Genomic DNA, 20,144 nt, shown 5'->3' with positions numbered 1-20,144 from the left:
ACTGGATTTAAGATTATGTTTAATTGTTAGCTGAATTTTGCTAGTGATTCATAAACTGTTGTATCTGTAAATTTCATTTGTCTAAAGATAATGTGTGTATGTTCTCTTATGGGCTGCAGTGCCGCACCAATATATTGTGTCTTTTTTTTAAAAAAAATCTTAATGAATTCGATTTTTTTGTTTGTGCGGTGGGTGACAAGAAAGGATGAAGTGCTCATGAATGGTTGGTTTCTTTCGTAGATACTATGATGAAGTTTGCATCTTTTGAGACCATAGTGGAGTTCATTTACGAGCATGCCATTCCCACGCCAAGACGACATCAGCAAGCCGCTGTAGCTTGGAGTGAGTTTTGCTGGTGGTTATGTAGCTGGTGTTTTCTATGCTGTCGCATCACATCCTGCTGTCAACCTGATGCGATTCTTCAATCAGGAAAACCAAATGCACTCGAAAACAAAGTTACGCTCTTGATTCAATGAAACAAAGAACGTTGTGTTGTCCTGATTTTTTTGAAACAAGTAATTGTTATAATACTCACATCTAAATTACGAAGAACTTAGCAAAAAAAGTTAGCGAAGATAACAATCGATCTCAAACGAACATTCAAAAAGAATTCGTCTTTGACAACCTGAGTGAAGAACAATCGAAAAACGCCACAAAGTGTTAAGCTTTGCTAAGTTTGATTTGAGAAACACACAAAGATGTATACAAAGCCAAGCTTCGAAATTGAGAGAAAAACTCACAAAATATATTAAAACTCAATGTTCATTCTTACAATGATAAAGTTCGTTTATATATTGTTTAAGTGGGGCCCTTAGCTCCTAATCGTTATTATAATGCAATCTGATTATGGTTAATTAATTACAGCGGAAAACGAGTTTAAATTTGCTTTACAATGAGCTCAAAATATTTCTTCTATAATTTGAATATTAAAAATAGTATTAAATCCCATAACATAAAACTCGCCAACACATAATCAAAACCAATCATATACAAACAACTCATATCCTCGGGACATGCCCTGGTATATAGATATATATATATATATATATATATATATATATATATATATATATATATATATATATATATATATATATATATATATATATATATATACTGGGAACAAGACATAAACCTCAACTCAACTGTGACTCCCTCCAGAAGTACCCTCTCCGGCCTCCTGATATCATGGAGTACCTGCCATTGTCCACACACAAAGACAAGAACAGCCCCTGTAAAGCCCAAAATCAGTATACGTAAAATCCATGCATATATTTAATTTATGAAATTTATTATTTTAATTATTTATGTTTATTTAATGTAGGCAAAAACTTGTGTGAGACGGTCTCACGGGTCGTATTTGTGAGACGGATCTTTTATTTGGATCACCCATGAAAAAGTATTACTTTTTATGCTAAGAGTATTACTTTTTATTGTGAATATGAGTAGGGTTGACCCGTCTCACGGATTATGACCCGTGAGACGGTCTCACATGAGGCTCACTCTTTAATGTATGTTAAAATGTTTTCTAGAGTTTTATGTTTCAGGCGATTATTCGAGGCGAGATCGAGGAAAGGAGATATGGACGATTTTTTTTAGTAAATTTTAATGCAGTATTTTATTTAAGATAAGGATGGAGTATTTTAAATAATTTAATTAATTTTAGTAATTTAAGAGCTTAATTATTTAAATGATTAATTGATTTTAAAATTTTAGAGTTGTAGTATTTGTGCATCTTATTTAAATTTAAAATTTATAATGGGGTTAATATGAGATTTATTTTAAATTAGTATGTTAAATATTTTTAAATAGATTTTTAGTATATTAAATACATATGTTACAATTGTTTATATATATGTAGGTATATATATATATATACATATATATATATCAACACACAAGCACACACACTTTGACTCACACACACACTCACACATTTACACACACATATACACGTACACACACACAACACAAAACACAAAACAAAACATGCTATTAAACTTTTTGACTAAAGAGAAGGTTGTGTTTTTAAAACACTCCTCTCTCAATTTATTTATTTAATTTTCTTCCTTCTTTTTTTTTTTCATTCAACGAGCACATCTCCTCTAAAAATTTCCAGCATATATTTAGTAAGTTTTCTTTGAAGAAATTGAGCCAAGTTCGTCTCGGATCGTCTCCCGTATCATCTCCGCTTCGGTATCGTCGTTTCGGTATTTTTAAATATCAAAAGGCACGTATAATCTGTTCTTGCTGCATCGATCATGTCATATTATGTATTAAGTTGTTTTTAAGCATAAAAATGTATGTATGATGTAGAAGTTTGAGCAGAAAATCTACCGAATGTATTTGGAAGTATTTTTGGAGTTGAAATTTCGTGTTATGACGGTCTTTCGAAAACTGCGATTTTTCTGTACATATTTTGAGAAAACTTTCAACTACAAAAACGTAGATCTTTTTGATACGTTCGATTTGGTATAAAATTCGATTTATTTGGATTAAAACCGAGTGAGTTATGGTGTTTTTAGTATGACGGCTCAAATTAGATCCTAAAATTCCTGTTTTGATGTTCTTTCGAAAACTGCGATTTTTCTGTAAATATTTTGAGACAAATTTCAACTATAAAAACGTAGATCTTTTTGATACGTTCGATTTGATATACAATTCGAGTTATTAGGATAAAAAACGAGTGAGTTATGGTGTTTTTAGTATGACTGCTCAAATTAGATCCGAAAATTCCTGTTTTGATGTTCTTTCGAAAACTGCAATTTTTCGGTACATATTTTGATAAAACTTTCAACTACAAAAACGTAGATCTTTTTGATACGTTCGATTTGATATAAAATTCGAGTTATTTGGATTAAAACGAGTGAGTTATGATGTTTTTCGTATGACTGCTCAAATCGTGTTTCAAGAAAGTTATGAATTTTAATGTGTTCTTGAAGTTTTTATGTTGCAGGCTTTGTTGGGGATCGATGGGTGATCGTTGCTGCATATAAGAAAGTTAGTTATGATGTTTAGAGTATTTTTGAGGTTTTGATTCATGTCGTTAAGAGCTTGAATTATTAAGATGTCGTAAGAAATAAACTTTAATATAAATGACAATATTTTGGGTCGTATGAATTGTAGGGTGATTATAAAAGTTTAGTTCATTGTTATGGTGTCCTAGAATGGTCTCATAGTGATGAATCTTTATGCCTTATGTGTTAATTGGGAGAATAGACATGTCGCAAAATTTTCATAAAATAATTCGTCGAACAGAGCGGACACGGACACGGACCCGGACACGGAGGTAGGCACGGTGTCCGTGCCTTCTTATTTCATCACAACAATTTTTAAGCGCACGGACACGGACCATGATACCTAGGGACGGGGTCCGTGTACCTTCAGATTTTAGGTATATTCTTTTATTATTTAAGGTTTGATTTGAGGTTTTATACCATGGTTTAATATGATGTTTTACAGAGTTATGTCATGGGAAATTATAAAATGTTCTAAGAATTTATTTAGCTTGGGATTAAGCATGACATTTACGTTTAAGTTGTACAAGTTAAGTTTATGTATTCATATTAGTATGTTGCAGCAACAACCCGATTGACATCCAACGAATCCCTCAATGCAAAGTAAGTATGTATGACGTGCAAAGAAAATATTTGAAGTTTTTGAGGTATGCTAAATGTCTTGTGACCAAAAGTGAATGGGTTGGAAGTCGGTGAACGTGGCCGAGGACCTCTCCACCCCGTTAAATTATGAACGGGTTTGAAGTTAGGATTGGAAAGCGTTAAATTATGAACGGGGACCAATCCGCCCGTTAAATTATGAACGGGTTAGATCGTGGTTGTGAAGCGTTAAATTATGAACGTGGATCAACTGGACTGTTAAATTATGAACAGGGATCTCATGTATGTGGCAGTGGATACGTCCCTGTCAGCCCAGTACTGTGGTTTGTCTGATCAGATATTTATTATGTTATGGGTCACTTGCTTTGAAACATCCTCTACACAAAATGATGAAGTTAAGTATGTTGAAGTATGAAAGCATGTTAAAGAAAAGTTTAATGATGGCACGTCATATTATGTATGCAAATATGTTCAAAGTTTATGTAAAGAGCAAGTTTATGAAAGTTTAAGTTTATTATGTAAAGTTCAAGTTTGAAGTATGTACGATCTATTTTGAAGTTGTATGCGATTATATTATGTAGTACTCGTTATTCCCAGTTTATACGTGTTGAGTCTTTAGACTCACTAGACTTGATCGATGCAGGTGAGTATGTTGATGAGGAGACAGGAGGTGGCGACCAAGGGGCAGGCTTGAACTGAGCGGAAGGCTAAACCCGAGTACCACTATGTTTATGTTTTATGAAAACTTTAAAAATATTATGTTTTTATGTTGGTTGTGAGATAATTTGGAATAAGTACTTTGTTGGAAAATTTGAGTATGGGATGTTGATTTTAAATATTATTATGTTGAATGATAAGTAACGACTGTATGAATTTTATGTTTAAGAAAATTTTTAATTTTTCCGCAAATTTTGAAAAGTAGTAAAAGTACGGTTCGTTACAGCCCCCCTTGGGGGTGAGCAAAGCTCCGTATGGAACAACCAACATATATACCACAAGTATCTAAACAATGATATATGGTATGCAATGCATGCGTGTCGTGGAGGTATCAGGTAATATACCCATCCCACTGAGCACATTTTAGAATCAAACGAATCGTTATAAATCAATGCTCGAGCTGGCACACCGGCCTCAATAAGGGATACTCGTATGATAGCGTCGACGAAGCGCCATCAAATCCCAAATCTCAAATCAATCGTCGGGGCCACAAATGTCTATGTTTTAAGGGTCATGTAATACCAAACATAGCATTGTATTCACAAACTCCAGAATCCAATCAACTCATATCAGGGTATCCAAGGATCATAGCTCAACGTGCATGTCATGTATCGATGTATGCATTAAACGATGTGTGTTAACAAAAAAATTATTTTATACATCGATATTCAAATCACAATGTCATGTATGCCACATAAACGCAACAAATAAGGCATATAGACATGTATTCTCATTTCAATCAATCAAACCAATCCAACATATATCATATAATACAGATAGCTGTCGTATGTTACCCGGTCGCAACATACCCCAATTCTTCGTTTCCAGTTGATGTAGCCTGAAGATATCGGTATAATACTTTATCTACATCAATAACATACTCATTCTAATCAATAGCATAATCCAAAATCATTAATATGAGTTTCAAATATCATTTGAAACTTCAAAAATTCATATCAAATCCAAATCAGTACATAATTCAATTCCGACTTCGAATACGAGTTTCTTGTCGGTTATTCTAATACATATAGGAATTTTGACTTCAAATACAGGCTATTCCAGCACTTTCATATTTAGAGCTGCTGGAACTGGAAGAAATTTACATCAATAGAAAGTTCTCGACGCGAAGATTCCGAATATATAATTTGTTTCGCGTTTAGACAACGTTGGAAGTCGATTTAGACGGAATAAATCGAATTCTCTTGTTTCTCTCTCTCGAACCTACTGTCAGAATGAAAGAAAAGAAGAAGAAAACTCATTCTTATCACCACCGCTTCGGCATTCGGGCGGTAGAATTCTCGCGTCCGAGCGCGAGATATTCTGCCCCCGAGTTATTTTTGTATCGCGCTCGGGCGGTCACAAATTACCGCTCGGGCGCGGCATGTTCTGTCCAAGAACAATTTCATATACCCTGGCGCTCGGGCGGTCATTATCTACCGCCCGGGCGCCACACTTTCTGTCCAAAACATTGGTTTTGGTATTATATTGGCGTCCGGCTTTTCCAATCGAGCTCTTACAACGTCAATTCATATTCATACTTATTTTATCATTTTCAGTGTCAAGATTTACCTCAAATACATAATCGCTTATCAAATTCATGAATGATCGATAATCACATAGGATTTACGATAATGCGATACACGGTCCTTACATTTCTCCGCCACTTAAAATTTTTCGCCCTCGAAATCTCAAACATCTCTATATACACAACATTGGCAAACATATATATGTCATTATTTATAGTACATATCAAAACTAAATTTAGTAAACGGATCAGTATACATTGAATACAATGTAACAGGTGGAATAGAATCAAATAAATACGGATATGCATCTCGCATTTTGCTTTCCAACTCCCACGTTGACTCCTCCACACCATGTTGTGTCCATTGTACTCGAACTAGCAGAATCGATTTATTACGCAATGTCTTTTCCTTTCGATCCATAATGCGAACATGTTGTTCAACATAGGAAAGAGAAGGATCAAGTTCAACCTCGTCAGGTGCAAGTACATGTGATGGATCTGGCTCATATTTCCTCAACATAGAAACATGAAACACATCGTGAATAGCAAATAGAGCTGGTGGTAATGCCCATCGATAAGCAAGATCGCCAACTCGATCAAGAATCTCATATGGACCAACATATCGAGGAGATAATTTCCCTCGAATGCCAAATCGGACATTGCCTCTAAAGGGAGATATTTTAAAAAAACACTTTGTCACCTTTCTGGAATTCCAAGGGTCGTCTTCGTTTATTCGCATAACTCGTTTGACGATCCTGAGCAGCTTTCATCCGTTTTCGAATCAACTGAACCTTATCATTCATTTCATGTATCATTCCAGGTCCAGTCAATTGTCTCTCACCAATCTTGTAGTATCCCGATGCCTAATTTGAGTTAATTATTGGATTAATTATATTTCGGAGGGTTCGGATCGTCCGATCAGAGTTCGGATCGTCCGAGCCAGGTGGCTGGACCCGTGGAAGACATGCAGGGTTCGGATCGTCCGATCAGGGTTCGGATCGTCCGAGACAGGTGGCTGGACCCGTGGAAGACATGCAGGGTTCGGATCGTCCGATCAGGTTCGGAAGGTCCGAAGTGTACCGGATCGGATCTTCCGAAGTGGATCGGATCTTCCGATCGTTGACTATAAGTAGAGGCGCGAGGCTTCACTTTTTACTCGCCAATTCCGAGTGTTCCAGAGCGTTTTAGTCGTTTCTGATGGGTTTCTAGTCTTTTCCCGAGGTTCAGGCACTAGCGGGGAGCTACTGGTTTTGTAACGGAACTGTGCTCTAGTTGGGAGCTAGCGGCATCAGTGGGCTGACTACGGACGCAGGCTTGAGTCTAGGGCTGATTGCTAGGATCTACTGGTTTGAGGTACGAAAGTACTATCCGAGATATCCTGGTCGAGTATACATTCTTATATGTGTTGCATGATTATTTGCTGCATTGATATATGTCATATGATGCATGCTATTATGTCACGTTTATTACTGCATGTTACATTTCATCTTGAGCCGTATCTCTTTCGAGATAGCCTTTAGTGTTGAGCTGTATCTCTTTCGAGATAAGCTATATCTTGTGGGGCCGCTCAGCCCTGTCTTGTGGACGCATGGACACCGAGAGTACACAGTGGCCGACGGGTCCGGAGGGCTTCGGTGATCCGGGACATTTTAGGTCCACGTCTGATCTTGTAGTGGATGCAGTGACCCAGAGGAGTACCGCGCGGCACTATCCACTTGGCGCCTCTAGACTGAGCATATTGAGATCTTTTGTGACTCCTGTTTCTTGACTACCCTGGTATCATATCATAGCATGTGCATTTCATATAGGCTTGTATACTCATGCTTTTGTACTGAGCGTTCTTATCGCTCACGTCTCGTTTGTTTATCTTGGACACCCCATTCCCACGGGGCAGGCCTCAGGTTGATGGCTCAGGAGGAGGATGAGGAGGACGTAGAGTAGCCGGTTGAGTTATTTCTTCAGTACTGCTTTGTTTCGATATGGTTGTACCGCATACTTTCATTTTAGTTTGAGTTGTTCTGGCATTTTCGATTGGGTTGTATATCTATCATTTGTTGACCTTTTCCGCCATTATCTCTGATTGTTATTAATTAAGTTAATTGCATGCTTAATTCTTGTTTAGTAGATGATTCTGGAACGGGTCACTACATTTATGGTATCAGAGCATGCTTATGATTTTGGGATATAGATTCTGTTTTGGGATTTCGTTGACCATTTTACCATTTTCCCCATTCTATCTTGTAGCGATGGCTGACCACTTTGGTGATGAGAGTAGTCAGGGGAGTGTAGGTCGTTGGGGTGACCAGGACGATCGTAGGCGTCATCGTGAACATCGCCATCGTCGTGATGGCCCTAGGCGTTTTGAGATGCACCGTTTCATTCAGATGGGGCCTAAGCCTTTAGTTGGTGGTGAGACTCCCGATGTTGCTGAGGATTGGTTAGAGCGCATGGAGAGTTGTTTCCGTGCATTCCAGTGCACCGAAGAGCAGCAGATGGAGACCCTTAGTTTTATTCTCGAGGGCCGTGCGCGCAAGTGGTGGCGATCGACTTCTGCGCCGATAGTCCAGTCTCAGGGTAGGGTGACTTGGGCCGATTCCCGTGCAGCTTTCATGCAGCTATATTTTCCTCCAGCCCTTCGCCAGGCAAAGACGATTGAACTTCTGAATCTTAAGCAGGGTAGTATGTCTGTTGATGCATATCAGCAGAAGTTCTTCGAGTTGTTACCCTTTGCTCCTCATATTAGTGGCAGTTCTGAGGCCAAGTATGACCATTTCCTTCAGGGTCTTAACCAAGAGATCTTTGATCGAGTCACTGTTTGCGATAATCCTACTTCTTATGATGGATTAGTGAACCGGTGTCGCCAAGCAGAGATCAGTCTCCAGCGTGGTAGGTCTATTCTTTCTTCTAGACCTCCGAATACTTTGAGCCCTCGATCTCAGTCTTTCAAGAAGTCAGGTTCTTCTTCTTCTGGATCTGGATCTCGGTCTAGCGGTGTTTTTCGCTTTGGTAAGAAGAAGGTTTCTTGTGTGCATTGTGGGAAGAACCATCCATCGGAGCAGTGCCGATCAGCCGCGGGAGCTTGTTTTCAGTGCGGAGAGATGGGTCATCTTAAGAAGAATTGTCCTCAGTTGCGAGGTGGAGCAGGATCTGGTTCCGGATCTCAGACGACTGTTCAGCAGAGGATGCAGGGTCAGGCAATGGGTAGTTCAAACCTTCGACCTCGTGCCCAAGGTCAGGTATTTGCGTTGAACCAGGATCAGGCTGCAGATGAGTCAGGGAGAGTCATAGCAGGTACTTTTTGTTTATGCGGTATTCCTGCTTTTGTTCTTATTGATACCGGAGCATCACATTCATTCATTTCTGCACGATTTGTTAAGCGTCATAAGTTACCGTATGTTTCTCTAGACGTCATTCTTTCCATTTTTACTCCGATGGGTCATTCGGTGTTAGCAAAGCGTCTAGTGATGGGTTGTCCCTTAGATTTTGAGGGTAACGAATTGACTGCGAATCTTATAATCCTAGAGATGGAAGATTTTGATTGTATTTTGGGTATAGACCTATTGACTACCTACCGAGCTACTGTGGATTGCTACCAGAAGCTTGTTCAGTTTCGTACGACTGAGAGCTCTAGTTGGTTTTTCTATGGTGAGGGAGCGCGACCTCCGATGCCAGTGATATCTGCTCTGAAAGCCTGTCGTGCTTTAGAGTCGGGCGGGGAAGGCTACCTCATCTATGCGATTGATTCGTCCACAGGTAGTGTTGGTATAGATGATATTCCAGTGGTTTGTGAGTTTCCTGATGTTTTCCCAGATGAGATTCCTGGTTTTCCTCCGATTAGAGAGGTGGAATTCGGCATCGAGTTAATGCCAGGGACTACACCGATTTCTCGTGCCCCCTATCGTCTTGCTCCGTCAGAGATGAGAGAATTGAAGCAGCAATTGCAGGATCTTCTTGATAAAGGTTATATTCGCCCGAGTGTTTCACCTTGGGGAGCTCCAGTCTTGTTTGTCAAGAAAAAGATGGATCGATGCGATTGTGTATTGATTATCGCCAGCTGAATCGTGTGACGATCAAAAACAAGTATCCATTACCTCGTATTGATGACTTGTTCGATCAGCTTCAGGGTACCTCAGTTTACTCCAAGATTGACTTGCGATCGGGTTATCATCAGATGAGAGTCAGAGATGATGATATTTCCAAGACTGCATTTCGTACTCGATATGGGCATTACGAGTTTCTAGTTATGCCATTCGGATTGACAAATGCGCCAGCGGTGTTCATGGATCTGATGAACCGAGTCTTTCGGGATTTTCTAGATCAGTTTGTTGTGGTTTTCATCGACGATATCTTGATTTATTCTCACAGTGTGGAAGAGCATATCCATCACTTGAGGATGGTGTTGCAGATTCTTCGCGAGAAGCAATTGTATGCTAAGCTGAGTAAGTGCGAGTTCTGGATTAATCGTGTAGTATTCCTTGGACATGTGATTTCAAGGAAGGAGTTTCTGTGGATCCTAGCAAGATTGAAGCAGTGCTGAATTGGTCACGTCCGACGACAGTGGCTGAGATCCGTAGTTTTCTAGGTCTGGCAGGGTATTATCGTCGCTTCATCGTGAATTTCTCTCAGGTAGCTAGACCATTGACGCAACTTACTCGGAAAGATGTTCCATTTGAGTGGTCATCTGAGTGCGAAGATAGTTTCAGAGAGCTTCGTCGACTTCTGACTTCTGCACCTGTTTTGGCGTTACCGTCAGGATCTGATAGGTTTCAGTGTTTACACCGATGCCTCTTTTCAAGGCTTAGGGTGTGTGTTGACGCAGAATGGTCATGTGATCGCTTATGCTTCCAGACAGTTAAAATCTCACGAGGAGAAGTACCCTATTCATGATCTAGAATTAGCTGCTATTGTGTTTGCGCTAAAGATCTGGCGTCATTATTTGTACGGTGTTCAGTTTGAAATCTTTACTGATCATAAGAGTCTGAAGTATCTGTTCACTCAGGCTGAGTTGAACATGAGACAACGTCGTTGGATGGATCTACTTAAAGATTATGATTGTGTGATCAAGTACCATCCAGGTTCTGCGAATCTCACAGCCGATGCTCTTAGTCGCAAGGTGAGAGCCTCTGCACTTCAGACCAGTGCTATGTCTAGTACTGTCCAGGATTGTTGTTCGTTGGGGTTTAAGTTCAAACATCGGAAAGGTATGGAGAGCATTCGTGTTGCTACCATTTTATCTGAGCCAACTTTGTTCACTCGGATTCGAGATGCTCAGATGTCTGATCTCAAGACTCAGAGATTAGCTCGGTTGGTTGGTGGAGATAGTAATTTCCATTATCAGTCTAATGGTCTTCTGTGTTTGTCTAATCGGGTTGTAGTACCAGAGGATGATACTTTGAGGGAAGAGATCTTGTCTCAGGCTCATCGAAGCAAGTTGAGTGTTCATCCGGGAAGCAACAAGATGTATAAAGATTTGAGGACACGATTTTGGTGGAAAGGGATGAAGCGCAGCATTTATCAGTTTGTCTCCAAGTGTCTAGTTTGTCAGCAGGTTAAGGCAGAGCACCGTCGACCGGGAGGATTATTGTTGAACTTACCTATTCCTGAATGGAAGTGGGAGCATATCGCGATGGACTTCATTACTCACTTGCCATTGTCTTCGAGGAACAGTGATGCTATTTAGGTAGTGGTGGATCGACTCACCAAGTCTGCTCATTTTCTGCCATATAACCGTGATTTCACTTTCGATCGTATGGCTCGATTGTATATTCAAGAGATTTTACGTTTGCATGGAGTGCCAGTCAGTATTGTTAGTGACAGAGATCCTCGTTTTACCTCACGATTTTGGGGTAGTTTCCAGTCAGCATTGGGTACTTCACTAAGTTTGAGTACGGCTTATCATCCAGAGACCGACGGTCAGACAGAGAGGACTATCCGTACACTTGAGGATATGTTGCGAGCTTGTGTTATGGATTTCGGAACCGCTTGGCAGGATCATTTGCCTTTGATTGAGTTCGCGTACAACAACAGCTATCATCGTAGTATTGGTATGGCACCATTTGAGGCGTTGTATGGGCGACGTTGTCGTACTCCATTATTCTGGGACGAAATTGGGGAACGACATGTTGAGGGACCGGAGTTAGTCCAGCAGGCTATTGATAAGGTTGCAGTAATCAAGAAGCGGATTAAGACTGCTCAGGATCGACAAGCGAGTTATGCGAATACCAAGCGTCGACCTCTTCAATTTCAGCCAGGTGAGAAAGTGTTTCTCCGAGTTTCGCCTTTTCGCAGGATTTTGAGATTTGGTCTCAAGGGTAAGCTGTCTCCGAGATTTATTGGTCCATTTGAAATATTGGAAAGCGTGGGAGATTTGGCTGACAGACTTGCATTGCCGCCGTACCTATCAAGTATTCATGATGTGTTCCACGTATCTTTGTTGAGACGATATATAGCAGATGAGTCTCACATCTTACATCCCTCTGAAGTTCAACTTGATTCGGATTTGTCTTACGTGGAACGACCAGTTCGGATTCTAGATCGCAAAGACAAGGTGTTGCGGAATAAGATCATTCCTCTTGTCTTAATTCAGTGGCAGCGCAGAGGCACTGAAGAAGCTACTTGGGAACTAGAGAGTCGTATGCGGTCAGAGCATCCAGAGTTGTTCTAGTTGTAGTATTTTAGTTATGATTGTAATTTCAGTTGTACTTTCGGTTGTAATTCATTCTTAAGTTAAATGTATTGTTATTCAGAATTGTCATTCTTCAGACACGATTTCGCGGACGAAATCCTTTTTAGGGGGGGAGAATGTAGTATCCCGATGCCTAATTTGAGTTAATTATTGGATTAATTATATTTCGGAGGGTTCGGATCGTCCGATCAGAGTTCGGATCGTCCGAGCCAGGTGGCTGGACCCGTGGAAGACATGCAGGGTTCGGATCGTCCGATCAGGGTTCGGATCGTCCGAGACAGGTGGCTGGATCCGTGGAAGACATGCAGGGTTCGGATCGTCCGATCAAGGTTCGGAAGGTCCGAAGTGTACCGGATCGGATCTTCGAAGTGGATCGGATCTTCCGATCGTTGACTATAAATAGAGGCGCGAGGCTTCACTTTTTACTCGCCAATTCCGAGTGTTCCAGAGCGTTTTAGTCGTTTCTGATGGGTTTCTAGTCTTTTCCCGAGGTTCAGGCACTAGCGGGGAGCTACTGGTTTTGTAACGGAACTGTGCTCTAGTTGGGAGCTAGCGGCATCAGTGGGCTGACTACGGACGCAGGCTTGAGTCTAGGGCTGATTGCTAGGATCTACTGGTTTGAGGTACGAAAGTACTATCCGAGATATTCTGGTCGAGTATACATTCTTATATGTGTTGCATGATTATTTGCTGCATTGATATATGTCATATGATGCATGCTATTATGTCACGTTTATTACTGCATGTTACATTTCATCTTGAGCCGTATCTCTTTCGAGATAGCCTTTATTGTTGAGCTGTATCTCTATCGAGATAAGCTATATCTTGTGGGGCCGCTCAGCCCTGTCTTGTGGACGCATGGACACCGAGAGTACACAGTGGCCGACGGGTCCGGAGGGCTTCGGTGATCCGGGACATTTTAGGTCCACGTCTGATCTTGTAGTGGATGCAGTGACCCAGAGGAGTACCGCGCGGCACTATCCACTTGGCGCCTCTAGACTGAGCATATTGAGATCTTTTGTGACTCCTGTTTCTTGACTACCCTGGTATCATATCATAGCATGTGCATTTCATATAGGCTTGTATACTCATGCTTTTGTACTGAGCGTTCTTATCGCTCACGTCCTCGGTTTTGTTTATCTTGGACACCCTATTCCCACGGGGCAGGCCTTAGGTTGGATGGCTCAGGAGGAGGATGAGGAGGACGTGGAGTAGCCGGTTGAGTTATTTCTTCAGTACTGCTTTGTTTCGATATGGTTGTACCGCATACTTTCATTTTAGTTTGAGTTGTTCTGGATTTTCGATTGGGTTGTATATCTATCATTTGTTGACCTTTTCCGCCATTATCTCTGATTGTTATTAATTAAGTTAATTGCATGCTTAATTCTTGTTTAGTAGATGATTCTGGAACGGGTCATTACAAATCTCATCCCAGAATAACGGTGATCTACATCGTCTCCCATATAGAGCTTCAAACGATACCATACCAATACTCGTTTGAAAGCTATTATTATAACAAAATTCTACCAATGGCAAGGCATCTTGCCATCCCATTCTGAAATCCATCACAATCGCACGCAACATATCCTCCAAAGTTTGAATCGTACGATCAGTCTGGCTATCAGTTTGAGGATGATAAGCAGTACTCGTATCCAAACGCGTACCCATATCTTCTTGAAAACTACCCCAGAATTTAGAAGCAAACCTGGGATCACGATCTAATACAATTGAGACTGGCACACCGTGCAGTCTCACAATATTCTCGATGTATAAACGGGTCATTCTCTTATAAGGATAAGTTCGTTCATACGGAATAAAATGTGCAGATTTCGATAGCCGATCAATAATAACCCAAATAGCATCACAGCCCTTGGGCGAACGAGGTAAATGAGTCACAAAATCCATAGTAATTTAAATATTATCTACAAATATTTACATTTTTATTTCAAATATGTACAATTATTTTACAGCGGAAGTTTAACATTCATATGTACAATTATGTTACATCGGAAGTTTTAACATTCATTTATAAACAGATCATCCCAACTTTCAAATGCTCTTATTTCAGCTTCAGTTATTTTCCTCTTGTTCCAATTCGGGGGTTCCTATGTCTGGAAATTACAAAAGACGAAAAGAAACAGAGGGTTAAGTCTTTGAGGACTTAGTGAATTTAAATTAGTATATGGCTTTTAAATAACACTTCATCATATTTATGCATGAAATAATAGGCATAACAATTTAGATATTATGAATGATATGCAATGAAATAATAGATAAATGAAAATTCCATAAATTAACATTGGTGGCTCTAATTGAGCACTTTTTACGAGCCGGGTGAATCATTCTCCGGACCGAAATATTTGGTGCGCATTGTTCAGATGAACCATATACCTGGGACTTTTGACCCGTTGTTCATTGGACTCATTTTCCGGGCCGAAGCCACGTTGTCCAGTGAACTCAATTTCCGGACCGAAATCCGTTGTCCATGAATCCATTCAATAATGGTGTATCAATCCATTCATAAATATGCAAGAAAATATATCAGTAATTGAAATGAACTGTGGATGATATTTGATCATTAAATAAATGCTATTGAAAATTTTCAGGCCAAATGCCAAAGGCTTTAATAGAAGAATGAATAGTAATTTCCTCACCTGATAACTTACAGTTTAGGCTTGATTAATAATCCGAGTTGCTGGAGCATGTCCTAAAAATATATTATGAATGATATGTATATGTTAGAGTTTTTAAGTAACTAGCTGATCATTTCCAGATTATTTTTTATTCAAAATTTAACCCGGTTGATCTTACTTAAGTTTTCAAAATTCACATTAATTAGAATATATCTCCAAACATTACGTAAGTTGGCCAAAATGTCGGAAATATCACCAAGAATGTTCGGCTGCCCAAAAAACGCCGATACGGCGGCGCGTGCGTACCGGTGCGGTGCGTGAGTAACCTTCCGGCGGCCACGCGCGGCCGGTTTTTTTCAGCATATGTGACTTTTTATGATCTTGAATTCTTACGTTGAAAGTATTTTCAAATTTCTACCCGATCAATATCAGAATTAAATATCGTCGTATGGTTAACTAAGATACTCGACATTCCAAAAATGCTAGTTCCGACAATATTTTGGGACGGCGGGCGGTATGTACCTCATCTATGCAACAAGAGGTACAACTTTTATGTTCAAGCCGACCTCTAGTTTGGTATGTAGCTATAAGAAAAATAAGCGTATATTACCTTGCTTGGAATGTAATTCCGATATCGTTTCTCGGAATGTCTTTGTTTGATTTTTCTTGTTTTTGCTCGATCTTTTTACGTCACCTCCAATGCTATATTGCTTTACGATATGAGGTGAATAGTTGGTGATTTATCGAGATTTTTTGGAAAGAGGTATGGATTTTTCTTCTCTTTTTTCCCCTTTCTTCTCCTTCCCTCTTCCTTTCTTTCCTTCTTCTCGGCTCTCTCTCTTTCTTGATTTTCTTTCGGTTGAGTGCAGTATATATAGCCTAAGAGTCATACTTATCTATTTATTTAATTATTATTAATTTTTTTATATTATTTTTATTTATTTATTTATTTATTAAATAGAAAAAATCTCATGTTTATCCAAACATAATATTATTATATTCTTGTATTGAACATAATTATAATTTATCTTACATTGAACTTAATAATTATTGTACTTAATTACTTAACATATATGTTGAGCTTAATTATAATATTTTATTATATTTTGTTATATTTTGGGTATTTGATTTTGGAATGGAAACTCATAGTGCTTGATGAATTTTTAAGTGTATTGTGATGTATTTTAATGTATTTCTAGATATTTTGTACAAATAAAATTTGTACTGAAAAATAATGTGATAAAATTTTAAAAGTGAAAATAGTAAAATTTATACTAATAAAAATGCATTTATGCACCTTTGTTTTTAGGGTGTCACAGGAGATCTGCTCGGTTGAGGAAGTGCAGATGGTGATGGATGAAGAGCAAAAAAAAGTGGAGATAGTTCGTGAGAAACTCGGGAGGACATCCAAAATAGCCTGGGATCTAGAGCTGGTAGCTCAGGTCGAATTTTTGTCTTATCGGGAGGACAAATCCGAGATGTACACCTTCCTACCTGGCTCTCAAATGTCATTAAGTCCCAAAAGCCACTGGCAGGTAGAGAATGTGTGTAGACTTCAAGAACCTGAATAAAGCTTTCCCCAAAGATTGTTACCCTTACCTCGTATTGACCAACTGTGGATTCCACTCCCTTTGGCCCAAGAATATTGAGAGAGGGTTATTGTCTCTCTCCATGTTTCCAGGCCACTCGGCTTTAGGTTTACCTTACTCGATCACCATCAGGGATAAACCATACATGGTTCATCCTATTTGGACCGACCACGAAGAAATGAGCATCGAATCCACATGTATGGGCTACAATGTTTTCCAAATCATTACCATGATGATCAATGCCTATGACAAGACCTAAGGTAGTTGGGATCATCATACCTCTTCATCTTGAGCATGGCACTAACAGTGGGCAAGGCATGGGCAAATCACTGTTAAATCATCGTTCATGAACAGTGATCGAGCACTGCGAACAAGATCATCTTTATCATTCTCTCTATGAATACTCAGGTTTACTAATTCATTTGGATCAAGTACACACTCATTTTTCAGGTTAACTCGACCCTACCCCTGCTCGCAGTGCCCGCAGGGGTCGATCCAATGGCTCGGATTTTTTCGAGTCAAATTTTTTTTTTTACAGGGAGGTGGGCCCGGATCACTCACGTTCATTGCCCGTACAGGCACTGCCTGCACGGACAGGGTGAAACAATCTCATTTTTCACAAGAACTTGTTACATATTCCCATATAGCACTTCATTTATTAACGTCTCTTGTTTTTAAGTGTGCAGATTACTCTACCTGAGTTCCTCTTACTCACACATTTGCATTCACAAGGAAATTATACTTATCTATGCTCGGTACATTTTCTACCCAGCTTACCCAATCTATCTGGACGACATCCCATAGAGCCATTCGAACTAGCATCATCAAAAAAAAGAATGGATTAGATGTCTTAAAAACATGGTTATATACCTCAAAATTTATGAAAGTTTTTTTAATCTTCGTGCAAAACAAAACACGCTCACAAATGGATATGTAAAAAATATATGATACATGTTCTTTTAAGTGCGACTCGAATGTTATGCAATTAAATTTGAGGCCAAGAGTGATTTCTATAACAATGACATTAAAATAATTAAAATAAAAATGAATAAATATATAAAAGTTGGAAAGGTCTGAGATGGTTCCACATTTAGCGTGGTGACGTTTGTGCAAAGCCCATTCATGCGGTGGGCGCTTTGTGGGAGTGAGAGCAACGAAGCAGACGGGGTAATGAATGAGTGATTAGGTGAATGGACAATTTAAGACTAAGTTTTTTGTGAAACGAAACAAATTTATTAAATTCATATTTATATTGAAAAGTAAAATGTTTTACATAAAAAAAATTATGAGCCATATAATCAAGAAACGAGATCACGAGAGTTTTTGTGAAAGAATATGTCTCATGTGAGACCGTCTCACGGATCTTAATCTGTGAGACGGGTCAACCCTACCCATATTCACCATAAAAAGTAATACTCTTAGCATAAAAACCAATACTTTTTCATGGATTATCCAAATAAAGATCCGTCTCACAAAATATGATTCGCGAGACTGTCTCACACAAATTTTTGTCTTTGTGAAAATATATCATGTGGTATGCTGCCATGGTGCTAGTCTCAGAAATGTTAGGATATAATATTTTGAATGTATATGTGAAATGTTAGGATATAATATTTTGAATGTATATGTGAAATCGATGGGCTCTGGATTATCTGAATTTATGGATTGGTGAGAATTTAAAATTTTTGTTTAAAAAATTATTGGGTCATTTTTTTTTTATTCTTATTTTTTGGTCGTTTGGGATTGTGGTGTCGCTAAACCCTAATCCCCTGAGCCCCCAATCACAAGTTGTGCTCCCTGTCGCTCTCTCCCCTCTCTCCATGGCAGACCCCAAACTGCCCGAGCCCGACGAAGTTGAAATTGGAGAGAAGAAAAGAGAGGATTCCAACAAAAAGCAAAAACTCGATATCTCCCCAGAAAACAATGGAACAAAGGCGGAATCAGAAGACGATGAGGACTACGACGGTGATGAGGATGATGAGGAAGCGGAAACTGTTGATCCCAAGGGGAAGGAAATTGTGATAAATGAGAAAGGTAAGGGGAAAATTCTCGTGGATTCCGATTCTAGTGATGATTCAGACTCAGATTTGGAGGATGATCTCCTCGCCGAGATTGATTTGGACAACATTCTGCCATCCAGGACTCGGAATCGTACAGCTCAAGCCGGCCTCCGCATTTCCAGCAATTGCGACAATAAGGATACAGTTTAAGCCGTTTTGTGGTAACCCAGCTTATGATATGTTTGCCGATTATTCATTATTACTTTCTGAAGATCAAATAAAGATTATTGTAGCCATAGTTATTTCTTTCTCTTTATCTAGCTGAATAGAAAAAGGCGATCTAGTTTTTGGTGCTTGTCGCAAATCTGATATTTAGGTTCTAGCAGACTACTTCATTTTGATCTGATTTACAAGGATCTTAATTTCCCGCGTCTACTCCATTGTGTTTGAATGTTTGCAACAAAATGCTATAAGCTGGCTTGTTTAGGCATTTCTCCATGTCATTGCAGTGTATTATTATAATGCATCCATTTTATGTGCAAGAGGTTCTTGTCATTAGATTGCTGCATAGGATGCTTACTTATCGTCAATGTTGTGTATTTCCTTACAGATTTTTCTTTGTGACAGCGTTCCCTAATTAAAAATTGCCTCCGTATAGAAGCTATACTGCCCTCTGGAGACATTTAGTTTGGGAAAGAGATGGTTTCTACTCATTCAACAAACATTGAAATTTGGTCCCTTTAAACCTGTTCTGAGTGAGTGACTAGGCGTTGTCACCTCAAGGAATCAAGCTTAAACACTATCTGTTATTTCAATTACTCCATATTAAAGTGACGGGGATTTTAGGAGCATTTATATGGTGGTCTGGTCTGCAAAAAGACAATCGTTATCGGTTATCTAGTGTAATTGCTCATGGTATCTTCTCTTATATGCATTCATATATTTCTCTGTATGATAGGAAAGCTGGTGGAGAGTGTGTTGAAGTTTTGTATGATTTTTAATCCGGAACTGTTGCTCAGCCATCCGATTGTCGTGTTGTCAAACAGTCAAAGCATGATTCCCACTCTTGTTGAAAGGTTGTAAACCATATAAGCAATCTCACATTTTCTTTTACAATTCGTCGTTATTGGCATTCTAATGGTATACATTTGTTTTTATCTTTAACTGCTCCTTTTTCAACCTTTGTTCGATAAAAATTTCCAAGCAAAGCTCATTACTTATTGGTCTGCTTAAATTGACTAAGAATCATATTTTTTACAGTCCCAGAAATCACGCCGAACCCTAAATGCTGGTGCACTAATGAATATTTATTTATATTGTTATTTCATAGTTTGTACCGTATTTATTGGATGCTTTTGGGATGTGAAAGCATTTCTAG

At 39.1% G+C, this 20,144-nt stretch overlaps 1 protein-coding gene across 2 annotated transcripts; it reads left to right on the top strand.

Annotated features, from left to right (window-relative positions):
- The first annotated feature begins 18,485 nt into the window (after nt 1-18,485).
- On the top strand, nt 18,486-19,925 carry LOC140824261 (uncharacterized). Of its 2 annotated transcripts, none has more exons than XM_073185919.1 (3): nt 18,486-18,800; nt 18,907-18,987; nt 19,394-19,925. In XM_073185919.1, exons 1-3 carry the CDS (start codon nt 18,587-18,589, stop codon nt 19,405-19,407), a joined length of 309 nt encoding a protein of 102 aa, XP_073042020.1. In that variant the 5' UTR covers nt 18,486-18,586; the 3' UTR covers nt 19,408-19,925. The 2 variants fall into 2 exon arrangements, with proteins under 2 accessions (XP_073042020.1, XP_073041982.1); XM_073185881.1 differs by having other exon boundaries at nt 19,377-19,925.
- The last annotated feature ends 219 nt before the right edge of the window (nt 19,926-20,144 follow it).

The sequence above is a fragment of the Primulina eburnea genome, chromosome 1 (assembly GCF_022965805.1).
Source record: "Primulina eburnea isolate SZY01 chromosome 1, ASM2296580v1, whole genome shotgun sequence".
Lineage (NCBI taxonomy): Eukaryota > Viridiplantae > Streptophyta > Magnoliopsida > Lamiales > Gesneriaceae > Primulina > Primulina eburnea.
This window is presented reverse-complemented; position numbering and strand designations above follow the sequence as displayed.

Coding starts and splice junctions, on each gene's coding strand:
- LOC140824261 (XM_073185919.1), top strand. CDS start 18,587: ATGGCAGACCCCAAACTGCCCGAGCCCGACGAAGTTGAAATTGGAGAG. Junction 18,801..18,906: donor AATTGTGATAAATGAGAAAG/GTAAGGGGAAAA, acceptor TCTGCCATCCAG/GACTCGGAATCGTACAGCTC.